The following is a 25,459-nucleotide window of genomic DNA, read 5'->3' as shown; positions in this document are numbered from 1 at the left end:
ATTGGACGCAAGCATCGCCATTGATATTCAAGGTCTAAAACGACATTTTTCTGAGCTTGCGGCAACTTATATAGCCAATACTTAACATAAACCCAGAGATTTTCGACTTGTTCTATGGCACTTCCATCTTTCAGTGAACTAGATATTCTTTGATTCGACTTTGTTTGCTGGCGACAAAGAATGGTGTATAGACACTCATGCACACAAAGAGGCTTGACATGGTACAATAATGCAGACCATTCTTTCTAATGCTATCTCTTTGTCAGCAGTTTGTTCAACTATAGCACCGCCGCCGCTAGGTCCGCTCTTATATGATGTTTTACTACACTACCATTGGAAGCCAGCCACGATCTTCCCCTTTTTGAACAATATAAACAAAGCCGTATTACCCGGTAGCCAGCGCTGGGCATTATATTTCAGCTTGAACATATGGCAAAACCTGAATTTCAAGACAACCCGTACCTATGTACCTGCGTATGTAAAACCTAGAAGATGATAGGGGCCATAGCTGATTACGTAGGAACCTGTATCAGTTCAAAATATGGCACTTCTATTTACTTACTTATTAATATTTCAAAGCTACTACATGTCTTGCTGGATCAACCAATTACCCTTTCCCAAACGCCACCGCCCGCCCCCTAAAGCATTTACATATGCTTGGCAAGATGATTGTCACCCGTTTGTACACATATCTGCCGCTGCAACCCTTTACGTCACGAGAGGTCTCCCTACCTATTTACCATGCCGTGCGGCATATATGCAATGGGGGCCAAAATAGGCAAAGAGCAGTCAATAATTCAAAATAGAGAGAAAGGAGGCGAGAAAAAAAAAAAGGGACGGAGATATCAAATTTGGCCACCAAGATCGATTTGATTGCTTCAACATACCAGGTACTCAAGGTTCATTGATAACGTTCCATAGGTACGCAATGACTCAACAAGGAAGATGACAGTGCAATATAGAAAGCTAGATTTACATTACAAACATGAAGACCCTTGATAGCCTTTCTTGAAGATAGGCCAAACTCCTTCAACACCTTGGCACAGATAAAAAACTGCGGTACGATTCCTATTAAAAGACGCCGGCAATACGCTCTAACGAGGCAACATCGCAACAGAGAATAACCTCACAGCTACTTGTAACCTCATATAGAATTGAATACAATAGCCAAAAAGAAAAAAGAGGAGAAAAAAAAAATTCACAGAGTTTCATCAGGTGCCAGCTATCTTAAGCTCTTCGTCATATTTCATCAACTCTCTTTTTTTTTTTTCGCTTTTCGTTTCTTTCTCCCTCTCTCTTCCTATAAACTAATGTATCTCCTACCCAAATACGAAATACAATCCAGCATGTTTCCTTTCCCGATAAGATATTTGCTTGCGCTTCGCTATTAGACGCCTTGTGCCGTTATGCCATGTATAACTTCTTCACCGGCTTGTTCCGTTCCATCCTGTTCTGTTCCAAAATATGTCGCTGGCGTGTGGAATGCCTTGTCGTATATACAAATACAGAGGCCCCCCCCTTCACAATCTTCCGCTTCGAATCTCCTTTTCGAATATCTTCACACCCCATACGTCATAAAATTGCAGCGGTCCCACAGTCTTAAATCGTAGCCGGGTTCCGCCACTGAAAGCTTCATCGTCACTATCGCTTTCTGAGTCAAGGCCATCCATAGGGAGAGCCGGGAAAGGATTGTGGAGACCAGAGCCCAGACCATTGACCGGAACCTCTTTGCTCTTGTTCTTTGCTCGCTTGTTGTTGCTTCGCTCATTCGGGGCGTCATCAGTGTCATCTGTCGGCCTGACTACCCGGTCCACGCGATCACCTTCCATTGCAATCCATTCCAGCTTGAGCTCGGGATAGTGTGATAGGTTATCTACAATGAACCTTAGGATTTCTCGCACAACCCAGATACAGGTATCATTGTTGCGGAAGTGCAGAATGTTGATGGCGCGCAGGTTAACAAGACCGGAGAAGTATTGCATAAAAACGTGCTGCTCAAGTTAGCCTTTCGGTTTCAGTCTTTTTGCTTTTCTCTTTAACTCACCACAGCGTGTATATTCATGCTCAGGGCCAACTCCTCAAGATTCCGCCCTTGAGTGCAAATAAGTACCATCGTCTTCTCATTACAGTCCCAATTAGGACCGGTAGATTCATCTTTGATCATAAGTCGCTTAAGCTTGCCAATGTGCTTCTTGAGAACAAGCCGGCGGATCTGGTCCATTGTCGTTGCGCCTCGCGGCGCAAAACTCTCGGGCTTGCTCTTGATGCTGCGTTCCAGGAGGAAGAGCTCGTGTATCTCTTCGAGCTGAGATGCGAAAGCGAGAAAGGCGTTGGATACGTCATCGGTGAAGATGTTCCTCAGACCAAGAGGCCGCTGTCTATTCTCTTTGGCGAGAAGATTCCAGATGGGTGCTTGGTTGCCAACGTTTAGAAGGGTAAGCTGCTTGAGGCCTGACAGATTGATTGACCGTGATAAGACTGATGCCTTGACGGGGATGAGATAGATGCTCAGAGATGTAAGCGACAAGCCTCTTGTTCTACGGATATAATCCCTCATGCCGTTTCGGTTGATGGCTGCTACTTGACGCTCTACCTCATCCATCTCCTCTTCAACTACTTGGATTTCATTCTGGAGGTCAGTAACCATGGAGCTGAATCCTGTGAACTGTGCGTCTGCATCTTTGATGAGCACCTGGTCCATCGATGAGCCTTGGGCACGCATATCATTAATTCGCTTTCCTATGGCTTTTGACCGGTCTCGGAACGAGCCAAGTTTGGTCATCAGGTTCTCGAGATTGACCTTTGCCGCCTTGGCTGCAGCAAGCTTTCTAGCCTTTTCAGTCATCTTGGGTTGAGATTCAGCCCCAGCCTCAACCGCCTTGCTTGATGTTCCAGCAGCATCATCTGCAATTGCATCAACGGCAGGCGTAGGAGCCACCGAGTCAGCAGAAGAATCGGATTGCAGAGGCTCTGGTTCGGAAGTAGATCCATCCACGGGCTTGGGTTCGATGCTATTTGAAGGACTTGCGTCCTCTGTTTCTTCAAATCCATCGTCAATGACCTCTACATGCTCAATATCAATATCCTCTGGAGAAACGTCGCCGCTCTTCTTCTTGGATATCTTGCTGGATGAGCTTTCATCGGATTTTGTCAAGTCCCCTTTAGTGGTAGTGGAATCTGCCTCAGCTTCCTTAGCAGAGGGGGCCTCGGCATCTGTCTTATCGCCCGCGCTTGAAGATTCGCCCTCAGTTACACCCTCGACCGTACTGGCTGGGGCCTTTCCGTTGGAGGCATTTGGCGGTCCCGTAGCCGGTCCGGAAGTGTCGATAGAATCTACATATTTCCTCGCAGCTTTAGCGATAGTGTCAAGTATCTCTTGCTGGGAGTCTGAGAATCGAGATGATCCGTTAGTAAGAGACATGAGTTTGGTGGAGACTTCTTTTATTGATGTGAAGAAGGCTTCTCGAACGTCCATTACTGGGTTTTCCGTATCCTTCTTGTCGGTCTCCTGACCGGCTTCATCATCCTCTGTCATGAACCGCGTGCTGACTGAGCGGGGATACAGCTCGAATATTCTACCAAGCATCGACTCCTGAAGCTTCCGCTCTTCTTGGGCTCTGAATGCTTTGACAGGACCAGTAGAGTCATAGCCGTTATTGTTGTTTTGGTTGACAGGAACGACTTGAAATTCATCCTCAACGTCGGAATCGTCTGCATCGGAATCGGGAGGAGGCTTACGCGCCTGGTTCGCTAGAGCATCGGATAGTGATAGTTGAAGCTCAGTGAGCGTCGAGCTAGAGTTCTTAATACAAGCGTTGAGTTCGCTCACGATATCGAGGGTGTCGATATCCAAGACACTTAGACTCTTGAGGTTCTTAAACCCTGAAAAGGTGGATGGTTCTTTTGCGCTGGCTGCACGCTTTCCGACTCTAAACCTGGGCGCAGACTTGGACGACGGTGGGATCAGAGCAGGCGGGGGACCGCTAATGATAGGCGGAGTTGCTCCCGGAGGCGGCGGCGGAGGCAGCAGGGAAAGGGGAGCAAGAGGGGGAATGCTTCCCCAATGATTTGTCGCATCTGGCTGAGGGTGAATATCAACAGAGACCGGTAGCGGTGGCGGCTGCACGTAGTATGATTCTCCCGCCTGTAGCCGTACATGTAGCTTCTTGAGTGAAGCTATTCGATGTAGCTCACGGTAGACGGGCCTGCTTAGTTCTACACGGATGTTCCATCTGCAAGAAAAATCCACGAGGTTTAGTATATCTCATACCCAAGCCCACGCTCAAACAAGCATCCTTGGATACATAAATTCAAGGCGGAGCAAACGGAGATACGCCCACTTACCGGAAAACTTCGAGAGACCTGGCCTTTTTGAGTGTAAGATGTAAGAGCGTGTTCAGGAATTTCCCACAACTAGCGCTATACAAGTACGATTGATAAGAGGTTTCTCCTTTGAGACCAGCACTAAGAGTGTCCATGGACAAATCTCTTAGGTGTTTGGCATAGTCGTAATTGCTCGTGGTGAAGGTATCGAGGCCGCCGGCAAGACCGTCAATGGGAGAGTCGAAATTGAGGTCGTCATCGTCAGGAAAGACGATGTGGAAGTTTCTGTAGAGCTGAGCCGAGGCGAGCTCATGGAAGTGGCGAGAGACGAGAGCAAGGCATATCAGATCGCTTTGGGAGCACTAGACAGCATGACAAACAAGTAAGCATGAGGTAGATGGATGGATTTCGTTTCACCAGAGGGAAGCAGAACTATTGGAGTGGCTTTTGAAAGGATGTAGTATGTATATATGTAGATATATGTGTGTGTGAATGAGAGAGAGATTCCAACAAGGGTACCATACGTGTGAGACGATCTCGCGCTGTGTCTCCGCGGGCAAATCGACAAACGAGAGTCGCTGCTTCTTGGACTCGGCCGCCACCATCTCGTCGCCGGCAGCGCTCGTGGCCATTATGGATCGCTGGTAGAGCAGCAGCAGGCGGGCGAGAAGGCGACGAAGACGAGACGAAGCGAAGCGCTCTCCTCAGCGCCACAGACGACGATGAGGAGGAGGGGCCACGAAAGCCGTTTGTAGACGGTCGACGGGATCTGTCAGCGAAGAGCACGCAAAGCCGCTGCTGACTAGGCTGTATAACGAGAGTCGCTGGGAGGACCGGCTGCGGCGACGTTTGAAGCTGGTATTGGTCGGACACTGATGATGATACCGATGGCGATACTGGCTGATAATCTGATGTTTGGATATGATGTGATGTAGAGGTTGCGACAAGAGGCAAAAGTCAAACTTCAGCCAGATCGAGGCCAGCGCCACGTTGCGAGCACGACAAGCAAGGCGGCCTGAGCGGATTTCGGCCTTGTGCTCTGGGTTTGTTGCTTTTCCCGTCTGGCACCAGCGCCGAAGCTTCTGGGGCTGGGGCTGGATTGATTGATTGACTGACTTGAGTCGGGAGCGGCAGGTGGACGGAAACAAAGTGGGGAGAGGATGAAGAAACACGACGATGATGGGCCACACTCAGGCGGGTAGAGGGGCCGGCTCAGCGGGGTGGAGGTGCCCATTTAGGCGACGTTGGCTGCTGGTTGGCGCTAATGGCCTGGAGAGTTTGGCCCCTCTCGGTCCTCATGGCCCTGTAATTATGGGGAGTGGGTGTGCTGGGACCGCTTCGCTTTTCGCTAGCTTGGGCGTTGCTTGAGGGGAAGCGCGCACGAGCACAAACGAGCACTTGCGCCAGGCTGGCCGGCCAAAGCCAATTATATGGGCGGGACGTTGCTAGTTGTAGCACCGCTTGAATCAGCTTACTTTGTATGTTGTCAAGATTGTATTATGGTGACGCCTACTTACTTGAGGCCATATCAGGATCGTCACCCATTGTTAGCACTGTGATATATAGAGGCCAAGTGCTATAACGAGGCTGTTAGTTAATTGACGTTCATTGTGTCTTTGGTGATATCGAGTCATGTTGAGAGCTGCGAGGCACTGAGGGAAACAGACTGTCTGACAGAAGAAGCGGGCTTTTTCTCTAATTCGCCACCGTCAGTTACTCGCACAACCCTAACATATTTCGACATAAAAAGCCAATGAGAGCGGGCAGCATTAGTAACGAGAAGAGGAGATGCAGGCTCAGGCACTTTGTTGCCTGCGTGCCTGGGCATCAATGCTGCTGGGAAACGAAAGGATCGATAAGTCTTTATCAGCCAAATCAGTATCGGCCGAAACCTGCCATCTTTATAGGCTTGGCGCGCTGTCCATATCTAGGTATCTAATCGATCATAACACTAGTGCTATCCTACCAACATCTCTATAATTACTATCCTGGCTTCGCATGTGATGAATTGTTATGGGCATCGATGCCAATGAGTCATTCTAACCTGCTTGGCTGCCTGGGGTCCATCAACTACTCCTCCCATAATCTGTATATCATCAACTAATGCACGTCCAACAAACAATGTCGGTCCAATCAACAACGGGCAGCTCCAGCTGCAAGCTCCATTCGAGTGCTACCACCACCGCTTAACCAGCACCCAAACTCCTCATTCCACTTACAAACCCATCCAAGACAACCCCCAGAATCCTTCAACTGCGTGCGTATCGATTACATGCCGCAGCCTCACAGCCAGGTTAGGCAATTGCCGAGCGGGCCTGGCAATATCGCGCCACATCTCCTGCTTTAGCCGCCCCCATTATTTCCAACCAAAACAACGCGTTTTGAGCCAGGCCCGGCCGTAGCCTTGCCTGTTCCTTGCCCGTTCCTCTCTTTATGGCCTGCTTGCAGAGTATTCGCATTGATGCTCTCATTTCTCTGCCAATTCCCCCAATCTTTTACAAATTCTGCATGCTGTGGAGCCACATCTGCCTAAAACGGCGCCTCTGCCGCAGCTGGAATTGGAGCAGCTCCGTGCACGGCAGCCAAAAGCCGGCCGTTGTAGCCAGTACCTCGCACGGTGGCTATTAATACCACCGCACAGCTGGTACTGATGACATGAGAGCAACCAAGTGGGCTGTGCACAGCAAGCAAACACCTGGTTCCGTCTCTCTAGCCGGCATTTCAAACCAGCTAATGCACGCACTTTTCCTTGGCCTCCATTTCTATAAAACCATCGATGGTCCGACCAACGCTGCCGCTCCAATCCTTCTAGCGACCATCTTCTTGCTTGCTGTCTTTTTCTCGTCGCTCATTGAATTGGCCGAAGAAAGGGAACAGAGAATCCCATTTCTTTCCCTCATTTCTGCATGCAGCTCAGAAACGCATCCGTTCGTTTTGCCCTGCTAAGCTGTTGAGCCACTGTAGTTGCTTGATCTTAGCTTAATTCGCCACTTGTCCAACGGTTGTCGGCCTGAACGAACCTGATACTAGGATCTAGAAAAGAAGAGAGATTGGGATAGGAAAAAGAGAAAGTTGTTGGTATTAAAGGGAAAAAGTCAACAACATGGCAGACACCGAAGAACCCCAGTTTAACACGCTGGCAGAGCGGATAGCTGCGTTGAACAAGCAGAAGAACTTTAGCAGCGTTGGAACCCCTGAAGCTGCTCGCAAGAAGCCGCCGCCTCCTCCACCTCCTGGAGCGCGAAGCCAAACTGCTCCCATTGTGACTGTCAACGGCTCGGCACCTCAAGCTCCTCCGAGACCCAAGCCAAATGCTAATGCACCGCCCCCTCTCCCTCGTCGGAATACCCAGAATGCTCCAGATGCCTCTGGCCCTCCACCATTGCCGGCGAGGACTGGATCGTTCCAGGCGTCGCCTGCACTGCCGCCCCGACGAACGTCAACCATTACGGTCCCCAAGCCCTCAGGACGACGCAACTCTGCATCATCTGAAGCTTCGATGCAGTCTACCATGTCATCTCTGTCATTGACCAAGACGATTTCCTCCACCACGAGCAATGGATCCAACGGCACTGTCGTGCATAAGCTGCCACCCGTGACGGACATGGCTGATCTGCCTCCTTTGCCACCCACGAGACGAGAATCGGAAGCAAGGGCGAAGGAGGAGGCTGCGGCGAGGCAAGCCGCCGCCAAAGAGGCCAAAAGAGAGGAGGGGGCTGCGGCAAGGCAAGCCGTCATGAGAGAGGCCAGAGAGGCCAGAGAGGCCAGAGAGGCCAGAGAGGCCAGAGAGGCCAGAGAGGCCAGGCCTGGTCTCCCCCCTAGACAACCATCGAGACCAGTCAAGCCCCAGGCTACTGCAAGCACTGAGTCCATACCGAGACCGACACCAAAGCCGACACCAAAGCCTGCCCCTGTGACTGTTCAAATCCGGGGCTTTGGGTCTGGGTCTCAACCAGAGCAGCCCCCACGAATGCCACCGAGGCCCAAGATTGGTGCCGCTGCCGATGACGCTCCACCTCCTGTACCAATGGCCTCTCGACCTTCCGTCGCCCAGATTCAAGCCCTCTCATCTCGGGCGTCACCAGCTCCTCCTGCTGTGACCAACGATTGTTGGGTATGCAGAGATTGGAGCGGACCTGATGGTGTCGCTGCCCAGTACCCCAGAGAGGGACTACCCCGGAATGACCCTGTTGGATATCTTGCCCGTGCACTTTGTGATCCATTCCCCTCGTACAACGACAAGGCCAGGGCCATTTTCACGTGGTTTCACCACAACATTGCGTATGACACACAAGCCTTCTTTAGCGGCAATATCAAAGGCCAGACGCCTGAAAACACCATACTATACGGTGCAGCCGTTTGCCAAGGCTATGCGGAGACGTATAAGGCGATCGCCGTCAAGGCTGGCTTGGAGTGTATTGTTGTTGGCGGTCATGGCAAAGGTTATGGCTACACTGCCTTGAAAAAGGGAGAAAGGCCGCCGCCTGCTGACCCGAGTGGCCACGCATGGAACGCCGTTAGGGTTGATGGCGGTGTTTGGAGACTGCTCGACGCCTGCTGGGGAGCTGGCCACATTTGCGGAAATAACAACTTATTCAAGAAGGAATTCAGCCCCGTTCAGTTTACAAACAGCGGTCACCGATTCGGCAATACGCATTTCCCTTCTGATGGTAGGCACCAATTCCGAGAGGATGGCCGCACTATAACTTGGGACGAATACATCATTGGTCGTTCTCAGGGTCCGCCTGTGGAAGTTTTTGGCAACTGTGGCCAAGAGGGCATTGCCGAAGATTCAATTGAGCCTGCGTCGAAGGAAATCTCTGTATACAGTGGCGAGGTTGTTCGTTTCCAGTTCTCAAAAATATGCGAGCACTGGAAGTCGGAAAAGAACGGCAATGGAAAGCCTCCTTTGTTCCTGCTACAGTTCCACGGCGTCGACGGCCGCAAAGACGATATTATTCCGATTGAAACTGATGGTTTCTGGCACTGGGCTGATGTCAATGCTCGTGACCTTGGCGCTCCGGGCCAGTCAGTGATGGTGCTGCAGCTAACATCTATGGATGGCCAGGACGCACGGGGCGTGACCGCTCAACAATTTCTCTCCAAGAAGGGCAAAGTTGGAATGGCTTGGGCTTATGTCGCCAAGTGGGAGTTGGTTTAAAAAGAGTTGGATTTTTTTACGGGACTGCTGTTGCAAAGCGTTTGAACAGCCAGACAAACAAAACAATTATGAAAAACAGGCCATGATATGCTTCAAATGAGGGACAGATATGCACACGGCGACGGCCGTTGATACCCTGGTTTTTTACGTGCAAAGAACTGCACCGCAACAGATAGCATTGGTATTTGAGCTGATTATTTGAGCTTGAGTCTTTTTGCAGTTGATCTAGGTAGAGACGAACAACGTCTTGGTAATAGTATTCTATATACAGAGAGGTATGGCAGAGGAGAAGGCTTGAGCCGCTCATCGCCAGGGTTAATCTTATGAAATTTAACGACTATAATTCAAGACTGAGGAATTGAACAAATTGAAGAATCGCCTTTCCCTTTTGCCATGGAAATATAATTCTAAATACCTGACTTTATTGATTGTACTTCGTAGTATCAATGTTTCATCTCATCTTTCAATACCCCTGCATCTCCAAGCATTCTTACTCTGCACACCCCCTCAGCAATTGACAGGCATTGCACGTGCACACCCCTCCCCTGGCAATGACGAAACGCCACTTTCGGCTTTGCGACATGCTGGCTTCAACTCGTTTGTTTAGCTATCAACGTGGCAGAAAATCGGAGAGCATCAGCATTCTGTTTTGTTCGTATTCTCTTCTTCCTTCTTCATTTTTCCTATTTTTCTATATTCGCTCCTTTGTTTTCCCGCCGCTTCATATATCTCAACGAAAGCGATTTATCTCGATGCGACAATTTGACGATTAGATTTCTCTTCTCTCTACCCCAAATTCTTTGCGACGGCTGGGTTGAATAGGGATATATATACCGAATCTCTACGCACGCAACAAACCTCGTCGAGCCGACCTCCACCATACCCATAACGATGCTATTGATCCAATCCACGTCCATATAACCTCACAACCGTTTCCACAATGACCATCGCCGGCTCGCCCAGCTCCTCCGCGACAGAGCTCTCCCGCACCGAAACGCTCAGCCTCGTCTCCCTCTCCGGCGCCTCGCTCGCCATCCTCGCAAACACCTTCCACGGCGATGGCGAACCCCTCATTGCGTCGCTGGCGCTCTCGCTCATTGCATTTTCGCTCTGCTACGCCATGATCCGGTGGCTCGGCCCGACGTTTATGAAGGCTGGCTTTCGAGGTCGCGACTTGAGCAAAGTCAATGGCGTCGAGATCCCAGAGTGCATGGGCGCGGTATGCGCCGCGGTGTATCTAATCACTGTCATCATCTTTATTCCATTCCCATTCTACAAAGATATAGTCGCGGCGACCAGTGGAGGCGGAAACCGAGATGTTGTAGTTGAGATCCAGTATGCCGACGAAGGACGCTTCCTGCATCGCTTCCCCCATAATAAGGTGAGACAGAGCATATACCCAACGTCAAAGTAACCTCCCAGCTCATCATGAACTACGAATCTAGCTCGCATCCTACCTTGGCGCCATCATCTCTCTCCAGACCATCGCATTGCTCGGCATCGGCGACGACCTCTTCGATATTCGATGGCGACACAAATGGTGGATCCCCGGCCTAGCTTCAATCCCTCTCCTCGTCGTCTACTTTGTCGACTTCGACGTCACCTCCATCGTCATTCCCGTCCAGCTCCAGCCCTACCTTGGTGAGCTCTTCGATCTCGGCTTCCTCTACTACGTCTACATGGCCTGCGTCGCCATGTTCTGCCCCCAGAGCATCAACATGTTCGCCGGCATCAACGGCATCGAGGTCTCCCAGTGCATCGTCGTGTCCCTCCTCATCGCCTTCAACGATTGCCTCTACCTCTTCACACCGTACCCTCACCCGGCCACCGACTCGCATCTCTTCTCGCTCTACTTCCTCCTCCCCTGGATCGGCGTCTCCTGCGCCCTGCTCTACCACAACTGGTACCCGGCAAAGGTCTTTGTCGGCGACACCTACTGCTACTTCTCCGGCATGGTCTTTGCCGTCGTTGGCATCCTCGGTCACTTCTCCAAGACCCTCGGCCTGCTCCTCGTCCCGCAGCTCTTCAACTTTCTCTACTCCTGCCCCCAGATCTTCGGCCTTATTCCCTGCCCGCGCCACCGCCTCCCGAAATTCAACGCCCGCAGTGGCCTTATGGAGCCGTCCATCACGCCCTGGAGCCCCGATCGACAACCCCATCCTCTTGTTGGCCAGGCACTGCTGTTCTTGGATCGCGTGCGCCTCATGAAGGTTACGACTGATGAAAAGGGCCTCTTTGTCGAAACGAGCAACCTTACTCTCCTAAACCTATGGCTCGTCTGGCGGGGTCCCCTGAGGGAGAACCGCCTTGCCTTGGAGGTAACGATGCTGCAGCTCGGCGTCGGTCTGTTTGGCCTGTTTGTCAGGCATAGGCTTGCACTATTAATCTTTAAGGAAGACAACTGGGGCAGCACAGGACAGCATTAAGAGAGAAAAAAGTTTTTATTGAAGCCTTGTTATTATATATAGTTTTATATATAGTTAGTTTCTGATTTTTTTTTTTTTTTTTTTTCATTCAGGTTGTGTTAGATACCCAGCGGGTAAAAACCATATAGATATTAAGATGCGGCTGAGGGATTCAAAAAAAGTTTGGTAAAAGCTAAGAGATAGAATTTGTAACCAGCAAATCAAAAATTATTTGGTTATGTCGCAAGCGTCCAAAAGACTTCCATGGATTTATCAATATTCATAGAAGAAGCGCAAATTCTAGAGATTTGTGCATATACATCCATTCTGTAACTAGAGACTGCACAAAAAAGAGGACTTCGTCCAAAGACCCCTGTAATTTTTTGTTCAAATACCCAGTTCTATCTGACTATCTTATAATTTGAACTCGATGTCGTAGAAAAAAAAATTGTAACCTTCTGTCACAGGAACAAGCCTTGTTCAAAAACCCAAACGTGAAAAAAACAGCGGACATCTGCATCAATTATGTATTTCACATGTCGTCGTCTCAGCCCAGAACCACCCAAGAACCCAGAGGGCCATCGGCCGTCAATCCTATCAGGCCAAGCAGGGAAAATAAGAAACATGATGATCCCATACTACCCTCGAACCCTTTCCCTTCCATCCATCCACTCATCCAGTTAAAAATCATAATAATAGTAAAAGTACACAGGACCCCAAAATAAGTCCTAGTTTTTTAAAAACGCAGTGGGAGAAAATCAGTTATGTCCTAAGTGGTACGCCCCTCCTCTTGAAAAAGGAAAATAAAAAAAAAGTAAAGAAAATAAAAGCAGGAAAATATTCCCCGGGCCCTAATGTCCAGCAGACTCCATTTTGTATATATCCGGAGCGTTGCATTGCGAAAGATGCCTTTGTCTCGCTCCCTTGACCAGTGTAACCTCCAAAGCCAGGCCGGATCAAGGATTCAAGATAACGGGTGAACTCCTTGCGTCGGCCTTGCGGCTTGGGATCTTCCTTGGCGCCAAAGCTCAATTCCATTCTTCCCTTTCCCCCTAAACGCCTATAAATAGAACCGAGAAAAGAAAAACAGAACAAGAGAGAACTAGCAGTGAGCAACATCCGAGAAGCCCATTTGCCCTGTATAAAAAATTGCACAAACTCCAGCCCTTTTTGAGACTTGCCGCAGTAATTTTTTCCATCGCGTTTGAACGCAGTATACGTTCAGTCGCATATTCCGACAGTGTAAACATGGAATAAAACCTATAATACTTTGCCCTCCGTGGTTTATGAGTGGCCGTTAGTTGTGGTCGCTGGAGTGGAGGAAGTCACTGCGCTCTCAATCTTCTCGATAGCTGCTGGCTCTATAGTGTTCTCCAGCTTTATCTCGTCTGCCTCGGAAAGACTGGACTTTGTAGAAATGAGACTGATTGAAGGCTTTGCAGCAGCCTTGTTCATCCTGCTCTTGTAGTCACTAAGACTTAATTTTTTCTTGATCGGACTTGGAGTAGCGACTGCTCCGTTGACGGCTGAGCCGAATGGACTCGGCAGACTGCCAGAGATGATTGCCGATTGCACAGCAGAGCTAGTTGCAGATAAAGGTGTGGTGGTCGTTGGAGGAGCTATTGGTGAAGATTCCAGTGCAGAAGTGGTAGGCATTTGAACTCTCAACTCTGGGGCTTTGATCTTCATGGGGGTAGCCTGAACCTCTTTGATAAGCTCTTTTGTCGGCTGCTCCTTGGTAGGCTCCTCCTTAACAGGTTCCTCATTAGCAGGCTCCTCATTAGCAGGCTCCTCATTAGCAGGCTGCTCCTTAGCAGATGTTTCTTCCTTAGCATGTGACTCCTCCTTTGTAGGCTCCTTTGTAGGCTCCTTTTTTGACTCCTTTTCTGGCTCCACCGCAGGTGCCTTGATAGGCTCTTTCGGAGCCTCTTTCAAAGACTCTTCTGGACCTTCCATCGCAGGTTCCTTTACAGGCTCATTTAAAGGCTCATTTGCAGGCTCCTTTGCAGGCTCCTTTATAGGTTCTTTCGCAGACTCTTTTTCAACGACTGGTGCCTCTTGAGATTGAGGTGAAGAGGGAGGTGGCGCGTCAGGCAGTTCTGTATCAATATCCTTGGTAGGAGCAGGAGAAGGCGGAGCGTGTTGTATTTCAGTTTGCATTTCGACTTCCAAAGTTGAAATGTTTGGCTTCTGTTCAGCTTCAGTGGGATCAACATCCATTGCATCGACGCTTGAAGGATGCGATGATATCGACCGCTTGCGGTCCTCTTCAGCGCGTGCTTTGTACCGGCTGTTGAGAAGTCGTTTGGAAAGCGGAATGATCTTCTTCTTACGGCATGGTATATCTTGTAACTCGCTAAACCAATCGTCTTCTACTGGGTCGGTCTGAATACCAATATCGCAGTAGACGGGGCGAGGCGATGCCGAAGATTGCCTGTGTGCTGTTTCCGACGACTCTCGGCGTGATGCTGACGACTTGGATTGAGTCCCAAGGTTTGGCGATCTTGAGCTGGCGGGCGAGCCGGATTTGCTCCTGGAAGTAGTGCTGGCATCGGCATAGCTTCCAATATGGGGAGTGGAGCCGGTTCTTGATTTCGCTTTGGAAGATGTCGATACAGTCGTTCCATCCGATAGCCTCTTCTTCTTCCTTGGTGGCTGCTGTTGTTCCTGCTCCATACGCCGGAAGGAGTCTTCTACCATTGCTACCTTGCGCTTATCGCGGTCTGTAGGCTCCGTCAATATTCCTAGTTGATCAAAGGAGCCTTGGCGGAGTGGAGTCCTATCCCTGCTGGAAGGTTTACTCCGCGCTGCAACTGATCCGTCCCTGCCTTCGCGGTCGGCGTGGTCGTCGAGGTGACCTTCACTAGCGGCACGGCTATTCGTAGCATGACCTGTGCTAGTGGGTGAGATGGTATGAGCCTTTGTTTTACGCGACCGTTTCTTGTTGTTGCGAGATTGGCTCTTGCCGTAGAGATAGTGTCGGTGGAATCGGGCGAAGGCACAGTTATTATCCTGATCGCACGCGCAGCCTCCATATTCCGACAGTATCCGGTCGATCCAGTTGGAGATGGCCGTGTATTCGGATTCGTCTAGTTCAAACTCGTCCTGCACGGCGCTATCGTCATCGCTGAGGCCCAGCAGATGTAGCCAGCGCTGGCAGACGCTTTTCTCCAGGCGAAAGTCCCACGGCAGGGTAATCTGCTCGTTGGGGGGTATGTACCGGTCGCTGACCAGCCAGAAATGATACTCTGACCCGCCGGTGAGGAAAGTGTCTAGCTGAGCGTTGGGCTTGCAGCTCCGTCGAGCGAAGCGGGCTATTGAGCCCTCTTTCCTTGTGTCGATGTAAAGTGGTAGGATGGGGTGGAAGAAGACAAAGGGGAGTGGTGATGAGAGATCGGCCCATAGATTATCGCCTTCGGCGCAGTAATCCTTTTGAAAGCCAATCTCGCCATTCAGTTCTATGAGTGGCACATCCTTTTCGATCGAGGATGTGGACTTGAGAGAGCGCCATCGAAGGGTGGTGCCGTTGTCTAGTGACTGAGTGGCATCCTTGACTTCGAGCTTGGGGCGTTTTCTCTCAAGTGCAGGCAGGGCGTCTTGGAAGATCTCGGAGCGTCTTCGGCCGACTTCCTTTTCCAGCGCAGAAGACGAATCCAGCCATCGCATCAAGGCGGTAGGAATGGCGAGACTGGCAAAGCCATTGTTCTGTATGTCGGGTACGTCGTTGTAGAGAGAGCAGAAGCCCTCAGAGTAGTGGTGAATTTGAAAATCGTCAGGGAGGTCGGGAGGAGTGGTGGCAGGGCTCGGTGGATGTGTCGGGTTCGTCCGGTTGTTCCCGTAAGAAGGGCTTCGCTTGGAAGGCTGGGAGCTCACGGACAAGGAGGGTCGATGAGAGGTTTTTGATTTTTTGGCGGGAGCAGGGTGGTGATCGCCGTTGTGGCCGTGCTTGCCGCCTTCCAAAGCCCCGTGAATTCCATTAAAATGAGCATCACTGGGCTTCTTCTTCTTGTGGCTCTTGGAAGGAGGTCGCTTCGATTTTTTGTCGATGCTCTCCGGCTCCAAGATTGAACTCCTCAACCGTAGGGTACGTTCAATGGCCTTTTGGCGATTCAGTGGTCGGGGCTGGCAGTCGGCACACGAATGAGAGAAGTCCTCTCGAATGGCCTCCTCTCTGTTTTCTGGATAGAAGCAGTCGATGTGCTGCCATGTGTCGCACGTCTCGCAGTATATTGTGTTTCCGTCATCGTCGGAGAAGTTGCATATACACTTTATGGTGTACGGCTCTTCCTCTGGCGCCTCGATCTTGTGAGCGACATGATCGGGAATGGTTGGGCCCACGGGCGCGAGGTGGTTGGCCTGACTGGAGACTGCGGCTTGCGTCGACAGCGGAGCTGGCTTGTCTGTCATAGTCCAAAGGAGGACCACGCAGGGTAACGGATGTCGCAAGAAATGCGTGGATTGATTATTGTCGCGGTCTTGGGAGCATGACGGCGCCGGTCAGGACGCGCGCCAAATGGGACAGTTGGAGCGTAGAGCGGCTGGAGATCGCGACCGGCCGCGTCATACGCCGGTGCGGGAGGGATATCGCAGTCGAGACCCGGACAGGCGGCAGGCGACGTCTGTGCAATCTGAGGCTCGTGGCTTGGGGATTGGCTCGAGGAGACAGAGGTCTGGGCGTTCAGGCGTTAGTGGGAAAAAAAGTCGAGGACGGGATTGAAGAGAAGGCGAGAATCACGAGGACGGCTGTGGGTGTTTTTCATACGCGTCGAGGGTGATGGCTGGAGACTGAAGGGCGTGAAATGTTTCTGGCCTCGGCCGTGAAAAATTCGAACACGAGTGGACGGGAGGCGACTGGATTGCTGGCGGAAGGCGTCGTGAGCAGGCCGGCGGACGAGCGAAGAGTGGGATGAACGGGGGAAAAAAGCGGCTGTGGGAAAGAAAAGGAGAGCAGAGACGGCAGAGGGCGCAGATGGCGACGGCGGCGGATCTCAGCAGGCCTCAGGATTGAATCGGACGGCGAGGGCAAATCGTCGAGAGCTGGCACCGGCAACGGGGATGGAGGAGGAGAGGAGGATGGGGAGGAGCGACAGAACCTGAGAGGGTGTCTTTGCTTGCAGCGCGAGCGACGAGTGCGGCGGCACCCTTTGGTCGCAGTACGTACCGGCCAGGGTGTCCAATCATGCAGCGTCGCCAGCGTCCAAGCCCAGCCGCAGCGGCGCAGGCCAATCCGGCGTCGAGGATTCCGGGGCCAGCGGCCAAGTGCTCTGGACGCTCTGAGGGGGCTCCAGTCCGGCACTAAGGCCGTCGAGCACGCTGTTAGTGTCTGGTGTTAGTGCGCTCGCTGAGGTGCTGTGCGTGCTGTGCTGCAACTTTGCTGAGGGCGGCACGCATCTCAGCAGGCGACAGAGGGCCAGAGGCGCTAAGCCCAACGGCGAATGGGCGGTGGGATAGCGACCTTTAGTGTGCGTCCAAGGCCCATCCATGCACTGGGGCCGTGGGTGTACGAGTACCCGGCCGGTACCTGTGCTGGTGCTCGTATGGGCTGCTTTTCTGGTGGGCGCCGAAGGGGAAAAAAGCAAAACAATAAGAGCGAGACGGGGGGGTGCGAATGTAGTGGTGGCATGTACCGAAGTACCGCCTCAGGTATCGGGCAGCCAGCAGCACCTGCGCCGTTGGCAGCGCTGTCGGTGTCTGAGGCGGTGGGCGTCTTGCAGTGGCCGCATCTTCGATTTCTAACCGGCGAGGCTCTCCCGCTCGATGTGCGGAGGATGCGATGCAGGCGAGCAGGAGAGGACCGAGGGGGGGAGATGAACGGCGACGGATGGCAGCTGACGGGCGGATGCGAGAGAGAGGGGAAGGGGCAGCACATGCAAAGAGAGCGAGAGCGAGAATGCGAGAGAAAGAGAAGAGTGTGCAGGCATGTTAGTTTGTATGCGCGTGCAGATGCAGCCCGGTTTGCGTGTGGGTAAACCAGGTGGGTAACTGATGCAATGCGAGCGCCTCTGCTATGATGGGATGGGCATGGTATCGGCATCGATGTATAGGGAAATAGAGTCGCAGCAGCATCAGCAGCAGCGATACGTGTAATCTGAATGATGCGTGTATATGCGTATGCGTGCGCTGTACGGAGTTAATCGGCATGTGAGATCCCAAAGGGGGTTTGGGGGCCTTGGCCAATACCACATATCACTCCACGCTCTGCTGAGTGAGGTGAGCGGCGAGACAGGCCGGGTGGATGATGTCGCGAGCACCAGACATGAGAGACGAGAGCAACTCACGGCTGGCTGGTGGCGGACATTTTGAACGAGGTCCATGGGCCGCCTCTCATGCAGCGTTGCATGAGATGGAGATGGAGATGGTTGCTTTTCGAAGCACTGTAGATGCGAAAGGTGGCCGCGGAAGCAGGACTCAGCCGCAGCTATTCGACAGAGGCAGCCTGATGCTGAGACTGCTGGCAGAGGCCATTATGCCCGAGGCTGGCAAGGCAGCCGTCAACGACATGTTGGAAGAAAAAGAGGGAAAATAGACATGTAGTACCAAGGCCATAGAAAGAATAAGGGGGAGAGGAGAGTATAGAGGATAGGATATTGTTTTTGTTGATAAGCCGCAAGTCGTTAATCTTTTGTTTATGACACTGAGAGATAAACTCTGTATTAGTGAGTGTAAACTGAGTCGTAAGTGAGCTCCAGCTTGCCAGCAAGAGCTTTTTTAGGAAGATGCCTTATTGCTGGCTTTAGCGCCCACTCACTATCTCCAGGCACCAAAAGATATCCGCTGGCGTCACGGATGATGCTGGAGCGCTGAACCAGCCAAGGCTTGCGCTGCGCTGCGCGCCTCACTTTCTGAAACTTTGGGCGTGCGGCTTCGCAAGCCGGGGGCCAAAATCCGAGTGGTGCGGATGGTGTGGTTACAGCTGATTGTATGGAGCAGGCCGGTGCGAATTTAGCCATTCCCCAGTTGGGTAGTACATCATGACGGGGATGGTGGGATTTTGCAGAGCAAATTTGACTCAAATTGATTTAATTAAAGGTGAGCGGAACGAGGACCGTGGCGTGAAAATGGGATATGGGCACGCCAGCAGTATTAGCTGCTCAGTACGAGGAAGTGTTACTCTATTTGGATGTATTTTCCACATTGGCCTTTACGAGAAGCAGCTTCGGCTCTCACACAGCGCATGGACTACGGATAAACCTCGAGTTTGTAGGGCTGCTGGCTCCGGATCCCGTACCAGCATCAAGGCCCTGGGCAATGTCTCAGCGGGCCCCTATTCGCCGCAGCTCTCCCTAGCACTTTAGAGATTAGAACGATGGGTCAAGGAGTCAGTCTCCCTCATTCACGCAGCAAAATCTACAAATAGCGCCAGGCTACTACCCTCTAAAGCACTCGTGTTCGTACTGGCGCTGCCTGGTAGCAGCTGTATCGGGGTCTCTGATCACAGCGTCCAACATCAGCAGAGTAAGAAATCCTTCCCAAAACAACGATTGACCAAGACGCAGTCCAAAGCTCTCCCCAACTCAAGCGGGGGACATGCCTGCAGCTCCCATGGCAGGGATTCCTGGTTTCCCTTCACAAAATGCCACCCGCTCTCGCGACTCTCAACACAGGCAAGCCTTGCGCTGCAACATCATCCCAGGCACTTTTAGCCCTTCTGTCACAGACCCCTGATTGGCCGGTCGCATAAAACCGAGCGTAGCAGCGGACCTGTGCTGGCACCGGCGCGCGAATCGCGTCGCTTCATTTATGAACTGGGGGGGTCGGAAGCTGCTGTGGCCAATGAGGCTGTCAGCGCGAGCCGTTTGATAAGTGGGATAAAACCTTAGCTGCCAGCTAAACCTTAGTATCTTATCGTAGGGGTGTCTTTTTGTCCTGGAAACTGAACTTTGTTGTTTTATCATTTGTTATTGTTGCTTAATTTGGGCTTACCAATTCAACAATTTTTTTTTTGATGACGCGCCAGGCCACGGGAGGCTTACGATGGCTGGCTAGAGTATCACTGCAGCCGTGAATTTCAAGGGCATGGATAATCATAATGGTAAGATGGCATATCAATTCGTTGATAACATTTACCATCAGTCCCTATCACATGTCTTCTCATAAATCCCCCATAAATCGTACAGGAAAACATCACGACACGAATCCCGCTATTCCTCGCACCACAACGACACCTTAGTGTGCCCTACCAATTACGCCTGTGCCACTCGTCCTAGCCTAATCCTCTAGTGCTACTGATCCAACTCTCAGCCTACAGGTCCCATCAAAGCCTTCTTCGTGCCACAGTCCAAGCCTGCGCTCACAATGAAAGCACATGGTAAATAGATCAAAAATTCCGCCTCCAATGGCCCCGAAGGACAATTGAGCACAGGATGACTCCGCGATGTGCAATGCAGGCCTCCTACACTAGTACTCCGAATTCTTGATCTCGGAGTACTGAAACAAGGTAAGTATGAAGAAAAGAAAAGAGGAAAAGAATTCTGAAAACGCGGACTGTCTGGCGCTACATTTATAGAAGGGCATCTGGTCCGTGCGCCATCCGCCCCACCGGCTTCGCTGCCTAGAAAATTTCTGCCTGAGGAATAAACGCCAAAAAAAAAAAAGCTGTTGGAGCCAAAACCAGTGCAGGCGCGCGCGCCCTCGCTTGCCAAACGCCCTCATGCAATGAAGCGAAGGGGGCGGAAAAGCAAATAAAAGAGCGGTAAAGAGACGGTGAAAGAAAAAAAAAAAAAAAAAAAAAGAATGCAGTCGCACATCTTCAACTTGGAATAGAATGGAAGAGAGAGAAAAAGCCCAAGTAATCGTTTGATTCGCTTATAGATTTTTACAAAAGGGAAGGCAGACGCCAAATGCCTGGAAGAGGCTGCGATTGTATAATCGCCTTGCTTGTACGAGTACGAGCAGTGAGTGACTCTGGCAGTAGAGTGGCGCCACACTACTGGCTCTTTGTGCAACCAACGGACTACTCCGTCTTTCACCTTGTTTGTACTTGTACCTGCACCGGGCACAGCGCTGCAAGGAGAATCAGCGCTACCCCAGCGTTATCTTTGGCCATGGCAAGTGGAACTTCTTTCTAAATGTGGCCAATGGCAACCCCAGATAGGTCTCATGACGCACCAACCACCGCAGAGGCGTAGTACGGCTAAGGCGTCCCGTGACATTCGTGATTCGCCGTTGCAGTCGTCACTGTACATGGGGCTCCATCTGGCGGCAGCAGCGCAAGCCTCACCTCTGCCCTTTAGTACTGTCCATCATCTAGTAGTAATATTGTCTCAGCCTGCTCTGCTTGATTATAGAACAGTCGCATCTTTTCCTTTCTGCTCTTCATTCTTCTTGCGCTCTCCTCCATTCCATCCTACTCCAGTCGTATCGATAATAGTCCACGATGCGTTTCTCTACCGCCGTCGCCTGTTTGTCTGCCTGCCTCGCCGCTCCGGCGACGGCCCTCGCCATCTGGGGCGATTCAGCCTACGCATTCGACAGCAGTCTCAAGGTCCCTGGAGAAAATCCCATCGAGTTCTGCAGCGCCGACCGTGATGACAACCTTATCGTCATTGACAAAGTCGACCTAGCTCCCAATCCTCCCAAGGCGTAAGAGTCTCCCCAACAATCATGCTCGCTAACTTGGTTTGCTAATGGCTCTTGATAGTGGCAAACCCCTCCTCATCACAGCCTCTGGCGAGGTCAAGAAGACTGTTGCAGAGGGCGCCTACGTCAAATTGGTTGTCAAATACGGCCTTATTCAACTGCTTGCTACCACTGCGGACCTGTGTGAACAGCTCGACAATGTCGATCTCACTTGCCCTCTCGAGCCTGGCAAGATGACAATCACCAAGAGCGTCGACCTGCCTTCCGCCATCCCTCCGGTATGATATAACGCCCATCTAACGTTGAAACGGATGGATATATGCTTACAGATATAACAGGGAACCTACACCGTCAACGCTGATGTTTACTCTGCTGATGACGAGCATATTACTTGCCTCAAGGCCACCGTCAACTTCCCCCGACCAGGTCTATCTTCGTTCGAAGATGCGGAGGAATTGTAATTTTTTCTCGCCATTAAAGAGACTGATTGCGGCAGAATTGGCGATCAAATGCATAATACGGATCTTTGTTTGATTGTTGTGTGATTTTTTTAATGGCATTGTTTAAGGTTGTCTTTCCCCTGCTCTGGGCGAGTTTTGCTATGCTCTCGGGATGATATTCGATCAGGTTCATAGGCACAAGGTTGTAGCGCTTTCGCTGCTACTAGAGGATGCATTCGTAATATCTCTAATAAACCAGTATACACCTATACTCTTGACAATTATGCTATTATGTACTCGCCTTGTAGCGTAAAAGACCATAGAAGGCCTCTGCATTGCATACACGTCTCTTCTCCTTTCAGATAGAATAACTCCACATGTAACCCGAAATATTTACTCTCCAAATAGACGACGCACTCTTCTCAACACACTATCTTTCTCTGGGTCGTACGGATGATCTTTGCTGGGAATTTCGAGGACCGTAGGAAAGGCAGCGGTGTAGGTATCGACTCGGTGTCGTATTCTGTCGGCGACCTGTACCTCTAGTCGTCAGTACGGATGTATATCGTAAGGAGGATTAGGAGGGCTATCCCAAAAGAAACTGACATGTTGGTTGATCAAGACGATTCCAATGTCTTTTCTCTCTATAAAGCTCTCAAATGCAGCTTCGATGGCCGCAGTTTCCGTCTTGTTGTCGACAACGAGAAAGTTCTTTTGTGCTTCGGCGCCGGTGGTGATGTGCTATTCACAAGCATGAGACAAGTCGAGGAATCGTTTTAAAAGCGATACTCTTGTATGATTTCGAGGGATCAAAAGAAGCGCAGATTTCCTTCCATCAGATGCTACTTACACCAATGCCTGCGAGCAAGAGTCCCGTCACAGAGTCCTATGCGTATGCACCAATGTTAGAATATGGCCTCTCATCTTGGAGACTAGATGCGCATTCTATCCACGGGGGTGACTTGCCTCATCACCGATTACGGCAAGGAATTGCCGGTCCTTGAAGTCGGCCTGCGATGCCATTGTGACGGCGGGCAATGAGTGATTCTGGGTTTGATGTAGAGGGAGAGTGGTGGATTATGCGAAGCTTCCAGTTTAGCTGCCTTCAGGCCATCGCTGGGTGGCCCCGCGCAGAGGCGGCTGAGCGAAACGGCTGTACTTTGGTAGGAGGTATTGCCGGAGGTACAAGTAGTGCCGACAAGATGCGCTGCTGTATTATTGGGACGCACCGTATAAAGCGTAACTAATCTCTCGAATGCCCAAAAAATGCCATGAAAATTTAAACATCATATATAAAATTCATATAAAATAATAATTGCGCAATTTCATAATTACGATTCACTATAAGTGGCCTGGACGAGTCTTCACCCTAAACAGTCAGCCTTCATTGAAGGACGTCCTTGGTGAGGCCAACGACTTAGTGGCCATGTACCTTTACAGATGTCACTGGGGCCACCCCTTGCTGTGGACTGCGCGCTAGACCCCAGCTGGAAATTTGCCAGCAGTGGAAGCTCTAAAGTAAACAATTCGCTGCCAGTCCGACAACTCTAACTTTCTTATTTTTTTGCCTTTAACCACCAATCAGTGGTATTTTTCTTTCTTTCTGCGACACGAGTAGATTACAAAATCATTGCCGCCTACGATTAAACCTGCGCGCGAGTCTTTTTACAATCGTCTCGCTGTACAAGATGCCTAGACTCGTGCGGCGGAGACCGCTCTGGGAGCGCATCACGTCGAATCTGAATCCCATGGACTTCCTCCTCTGGCTGTCGGAAGAGCTGGAGACGAGAGATTGGGACTCGAAGTTGGTGGGCACGCAGCTGGGCCTGGGCATGAATATCCTCTTCTTAGTGGCGCGGGCAAACATTGGGGCGACGTCTTCATCGTCAGACGACGACATCTTTAGTGACGAGACCAGGACAGGATGGTTTTCGTATGTGGTAAGTATTACTCTTGAAGGCATCGCAAATTGTCGCGCTCTTGAACTAACCGCCTCGACCAAGGCCTATCTCATTGTCTGGGGCCTGGCGCTCTTCTCTTGCATCAACGCGGCTTACACTTACACGCGAACGCGAAAATACCGAATGTTCCAGGCCAACATCGAAGAGCCTCTATCTACGCCCTCCGCGCGACGAGTTCAGGTTCAGTCATCCCCCGTGACGTCTTCCTCACCGCTTCAATACCTCGCCGACAAGATTGCACCGGGCTCGGCTGAATCGCGATCACATCCGGATAAGAAACGAGATGTGTGGGAACTCGCCGTTTGGGATCCTCTGCCTATATCTCTACGGCTGGTTTGTTTGTTCAGCCCGGGACACGTGCTGGCCTATCTCCTCTCCCTTCCGTTGGCGCCACTGGATCCTCAACCGAGTGTGACTGCATTCAACGCTATCGTGATGCAAATGGTTCTCTCCGGACAGATGCTTTTCCTCTCGTCGCGATTCGCGCAGCAAGCCAAGGACAACGCTATCATCCAGAAGGAGGTTATGAACGAGTACAACACCAAGTTTGTCCATCCTCGGCTACATCCTGTCGTCAGAGATGTCGGAACTCAGGTTGCAGCGGAGCACTCTCCCAAGGGCCGTGGATTTGTGCAGGTCGGCACGCCGACAACGCTCATCAGAAAATCTTATGTTACACGAGGTACATATCAGGCTGGGAATGATAACACCTTATCCTCTGGCCACAGCAATATCATGAGGCCGCAGACGGGTAACCCTATGGCTTCAAGGCACTCAGAAGCTATTCCTACAAACGTGGAACAGCCTCGCTCGACATTTAAGCAATTCATGATGGCTGACCAGCCCACTGGCACAGCGCCATCACCTATGCCGCTCTCGGCTACATCTGCAAACACTGCCAATTATGGAGGCAATATGGGAATCTACAGCCATAGCAAGTCGCCTCTTAAGAAAACTATGGACCGGGGCGCCTTTAACGAGCAAGCATCGCCCCGAAACTCACGAGAAATGGCGGCACTGGAGCAGCAGAGGCAAGCCGATACACTCCGGTCAGCGAGCACTACCAGCAGAAGCGCATCCCAACCATATTCGGGATCTTCCAGAAGCAGAGCACAGCAAGACAGATCCATTAGATGGTGATTTACTTTGTTTTCTGCTCTCCCCAAAACTTGATTAAAGTTGTGGCGCTATGCCATGGCGGGTTATTATATTTATGCAGCACAATGTATTATTTGAAACTAAGGGGTAATATTCTCTGTGCTTGGATTCAGTATAGCATAGCATATTGTCGGCGTTAGGATTGAGTTTTTGTATCGACGCCTTTTTCTATGGCTAATGGAAATATGTGTATATGAACAATATGGTTTGGGATTTGGCTGAATGAGTAGCCTCTACGTGATATGAATGTTCTTTTGTTGGAAAGTGGAAATTGCTAGGCGTCAATTAAGAATTATCAATCATAAAGTACCGCAAGAGATTGGGTTCAAGTCATAATTTTAATCAGCTGTCGCTATTGCCCCTTGATATGTGAATGTAATATAGAGTGCAAGCACGAATGGCAATGTTATTATACTGTTTTCTTGCCCAGGC

At 50.9% G+C, this 25,459-nt stretch overlaps 11 protein-coding genes across 11 annotated transcripts; 6 read left to right on the top strand and 5 right to left on the bottom strand.

The window, feature by feature from the left end:
• Nucleotides 1-1,234: 1,234 nt before the first annotated feature.
• Nucleotides 1,235-5,245, bottom strand: GGI43DRAFT_88298 (uncharacterized protein). The gene is made up of 4 exons (XM_083210457.1): nucleotides 4,848-5,245; nucleotides 4,345-4,685; nucleotides 2,045-4,232; nucleotides 1,235-1,991 (listed from the first exon to the last, which is right to left on the bottom strand). Exons 1-4 carry the CDS (start codon nucleotides 4,953-4,955, stop codon nucleotides 1,521-1,523), a joined length of 3,108 nt encoding a protein of 1,035 aa, XP_083059178.1. The 5' UTR covers nucleotides 4,956-5,245; the 3' UTR covers nucleotides 1,235-1,520.
• Nucleotides 5,246-6,721: 1,476 nt separating this feature from the next.
• On the top strand, nucleotides 6,722-9,912 carry GGI43DRAFT_408662 (transglutaminase domain-containing protein). The gene has a single exon (XM_083206388.1). It carries the CDS (start codon nucleotides 7,427-7,429, stop codon nucleotides 9,482-9,484), a length of 2,058 nt encoding a protein of 685 aa, XP_083059176.1. The 5' UTR covers nucleotides 6,722-7,426; the 3' UTR covers nucleotides 9,485-9,912.
• On the top strand, nucleotides 6,887-7,443 carry GGI43DRAFT_88281 (uncharacterized protein). Its single transcript, XM_083210456.1, has one exon. It carries the CDS (start codon nucleotides 6,979-6,981, stop codon nucleotides 7,267-7,269), a length of 291 nt encoding a protein of 96 aa, XP_083059177.1. The 5' UTR covers nucleotides 6,887-6,978; the 3' UTR covers nucleotides 7,270-7,443.
• A 429-nt stretch (nucleotides 9,913-10,341) lies between the features above and the next one.
• Nucleotides 10,342-12,120, top strand: GGI43DRAFT_88265 (UDP-N-acetylglucosamine--dolichyl-phosphate N-acetylglucosaminephosphotransferase). Its single transcript, XM_083210454.1, has 2 exons — nucleotides 10,342-10,865; nucleotides 10,930-12,120. The coding sequence occupies exons 1-2, from the start codon at nucleotides 10,425-10,427 to the stop codon at nucleotides 11,908-11,910; spliced, it is 1,422 nt and encodes a 473-aa protein (XP_083059175.1). The 5' UTR covers nucleotides 10,342-10,424; the 3' UTR covers nucleotides 11,911-12,120.
• Nucleotides 12,121-12,612: 492 nt separating this feature from the next.
• On the bottom strand, nucleotides 12,613-13,090 carry GGI43DRAFT_88205 (uncharacterized protein). Its single transcript, XM_083210452.1, has one exon. The coding sequence runs from the start codon at nucleotides 13,006-13,008 to the stop codon at nucleotides 12,652-12,654; it is 357 nt and encodes a 118-aa protein (XP_083059174.1). The 5' UTR covers nucleotides 13,009-13,090; the 3' UTR covers nucleotides 12,613-12,651.
• Nucleotides 13,091-13,173: 83 nt separating this feature from the next.
• GGI43DRAFT_423755 (uncharacterized protein) lies at nucleotides 13,174-16,296 on the bottom strand (the record flags this gene model as incomplete). The annotated part of the gene is made up of 2 exons (XM_083208283.1): nucleotides 13,174-13,692; nucleotides 14,119-16,296. The coding sequence occupies 2 exons, from the start codon at nucleotides 16,294-16,296 to the stop codon at nucleotides 13,174-13,176; spliced, it is 2,697 nt and encodes an 898-aa protein (XP_083059173.1).
• Nucleotides 16,297-17,189: 893 nt separating this feature from the next.
• On the bottom strand, nucleotides 17,190-18,262 carry GGI43DRAFT_88256 (uncharacterized protein). Its single transcript, XM_083210453.1, has 2 exons — nucleotides 18,070-18,262; nucleotides 17,190-18,009 (listed from the first exon to the last, which is right to left on the bottom strand). Exon 2 carries the CDS (start codon nucleotides 17,921-17,923, stop codon nucleotides 17,309-17,311), a length of 615 nt encoding a protein of 204 aa, XP_083059172.1. The 5' UTR covers nucleotides 17,924-18,009; nucleotides 18,070-18,262; the 3' UTR covers nucleotides 17,190-17,308.
• GGI43DRAFT_88271 (uncharacterized protein) lies at nucleotides 18,025-18,479 on the top strand. The gene has a single exon (XM_083210455.1). The coding sequence runs from the start codon at nucleotides 18,125-18,127 to the stop codon at nucleotides 18,413-18,415; it is 291 nt and encodes a 96-aa protein (XP_083059171.1). The 5' UTR covers nucleotides 18,025-18,124; the 3' UTR covers nucleotides 18,416-18,479.
• A 2,634-nt stretch (nucleotides 18,480-21,113) lies between these two features.
• Nucleotides 21,114-22,177, top strand: GGI43DRAFT_408653 (sterol transporter). Its single transcript, XM_083206387.1, has 3 exons — nucleotides 21,114-21,471; nucleotides 21,530-21,746; nucleotides 21,807-22,177. Exons 1-3 carry the CDS (start codon nucleotides 21,266-21,268, stop codon nucleotides 21,927-21,929), a joined length of 546 nt encoding a protein of 181 aa, XP_083059170.1. The 5' UTR covers nucleotides 21,114-21,265; the 3' UTR covers nucleotides 21,930-22,177.
• A 3-nt stretch (nucleotides 22,178-22,180) lies between these two features.
• Nucleotides 22,181-22,971, bottom strand: GGI43DRAFT_408650 (H(+)-transporting V1 sector ATPase subunit F). Its single transcript, XM_083206386.1, has 4 exons — nucleotides 22,875-22,971; nucleotides 22,759-22,794; nucleotides 22,515-22,649; nucleotides 22,181-22,442 (listed from the first exon to the last, which is right to left on the bottom strand). The coding sequence occupies exons 1-4, from the start codon at nucleotides 22,929-22,931 to the stop codon at nucleotides 22,302-22,304; spliced, it is 369 nt and encodes a 122-aa protein (XP_083059169.1). The 5' UTR covers nucleotides 22,932-22,971; the 3' UTR covers nucleotides 22,181-22,301.
• A 256-nt stretch (nucleotides 22,972-23,227) lies between these two features.
• Nucleotides 23,228-25,369, top strand: GGI43DRAFT_408647 (Nur1/Mug154 family protein). The gene is made up of 2 exons (XM_083206385.1): nucleotides 23,228-23,848; nucleotides 23,912-25,369. Exons 1-2 carry the CDS (start codon nucleotides 23,597-23,599, stop codon nucleotides 25,007-25,009), a joined length of 1,350 nt encoding a protein of 449 aa, XP_083059168.1. The 5' UTR covers nucleotides 23,228-23,596; the 3' UTR covers nucleotides 25,010-25,369.
• Nucleotides 25,370-25,459: the final 90 nt, after the last annotated feature.

The sequence above is a fragment of the Trichoderma evansii genome (assembly GCF_050947405.1).
Source record: "Trichoderma evansii strain SZMC 28006 chromosome Unknown GGI43scaffold_14, whole genome shotgun sequence".
Taxonomy (NCBI): Eukaryota; Fungi; Ascomycota; class Sordariomycetes; order Hypocreales; family Hypocreaceae; genus Trichoderma; species Trichoderma evansii.
Note: the sequence above shows the minus strand (reverse complement) of the source record. Positions and strands in the feature narration are given on the sequence as shown.

Coding starts and splice junctions, on each gene's coding strand:
- GGI43DRAFT_88298 (XM_083210457.1), bottom strand. CDS start 4,955: ATGGCCACGAGCGCTGCCGGCGACGAGATGGTGGCGGCCGAGTCCAAG. Junction 4,233..4,344: donor AGGTCTCTCGAAGTTTTCCG/GTAAGTGGGCGT, acceptor TTTTTCTTGCAG/ATGGAACATCCGTGTAGAAC. Junction 1,992..2,044: donor GCATGAATATACACGCTGTG/GTGAGTTAAAGA, acceptor TAACTTGAGCAG/CACGTTTTTATGCAATACTT.
- GGI43DRAFT_408647 (XM_083206385.1), top strand. CDS start 23,597: ATGCCTAGACTCGTGCGGCGGAGACCGCTCTGGGAGCGCATCACGTCG. Junction 23,849..23,911: donor CAGGATGGTTTTCGTATGTG/GTAAGTATTACT, acceptor GCCTCGACCAAG/GCCTATCTCATTGTCTGGGG.
- GGI43DRAFT_88205 (XM_083210452.1), bottom strand. CDS start 13,008: ATGTTGCTCACTGCTAGTTCTCTCTTGTTCTGTTTTTCTTTTCTCGGT.
- GGI43DRAFT_408653 (XM_083206387.1), top strand. CDS start 21,266: ATGCGTTTCTCTACCGCCGTCGCCTGTTTGTCTGCCTGCCTCGCCGCT. Junction 21,472..21,529: donor GCTCCCAATCCTCCCAAGGC/GTAAGAGTCTCC, acceptor GGCTCTTGATAG/TGGCAAACCCCTCCTCATCA. Junction 21,747..21,806: donor TGCCTTCCGCCATCCCTCCG/GTATGATATAAC, acceptor CAGATATAACAG/GGAACCTACACCGTCAACGC.
- GGI43DRAFT_88281 (XM_083210456.1), top strand. CDS start 6,979: ATGAGAGCAACCAAGTGGGCTGTGCACAGCAAGCAAACACCTGGTTCC.
- GGI43DRAFT_408650 (XM_083206386.1), bottom strand. CDS start 22,931: ATGGCATCGCAGGCCGACTTCAAGGACCGGCAATTCCTTGCCGTAATC. Junction 22,650..22,758: donor TCTTGCTCGCAGGCATTGGT/GTAAGTAGCATC, acceptor GCTTGTGAATAG/CACATCACCACCGGCGCCGA. Junction 22,443..22,514: donor TCGTCTTGATCAACCAACAT/GTCAGTTTCTTT, acceptor CTAGAGGTACAG/GTCGCCGACAGAATACGACA.
- GGI43DRAFT_88256 (XM_083210453.1), bottom strand. CDS start 17,923: ATGCCGATACCATGCCCATCCCATCATAGCAGAGGCGCTCGCATTGCA.
- GGI43DRAFT_408662 (XM_083206388.1), top strand. CDS start 7,427: ATGGCAGACACCGAAGAACCCCAGTTTAACACGCTGGCAGAGCGGATA.
- GGI43DRAFT_88271 (XM_083210455.1), top strand. CDS start 18,125: ATGATGTCGCGAGCACCAGACATGAGAGACGAGAGCAACTCACGGCTG.
- GGI43DRAFT_88265 (XM_083210454.1), top strand. CDS start 10,425: ATGACCATCGCCGGCTCGCCCAGCTCCTCCGCGACAGAGCTCTCCCGC. Junction 10,866..10,929: donor ATCGCTTCCCCCATAATAAG/GTGAGACAGAGC, acceptor CTACGAATCTAG/CTCGCATCCTACCTTGGCGC.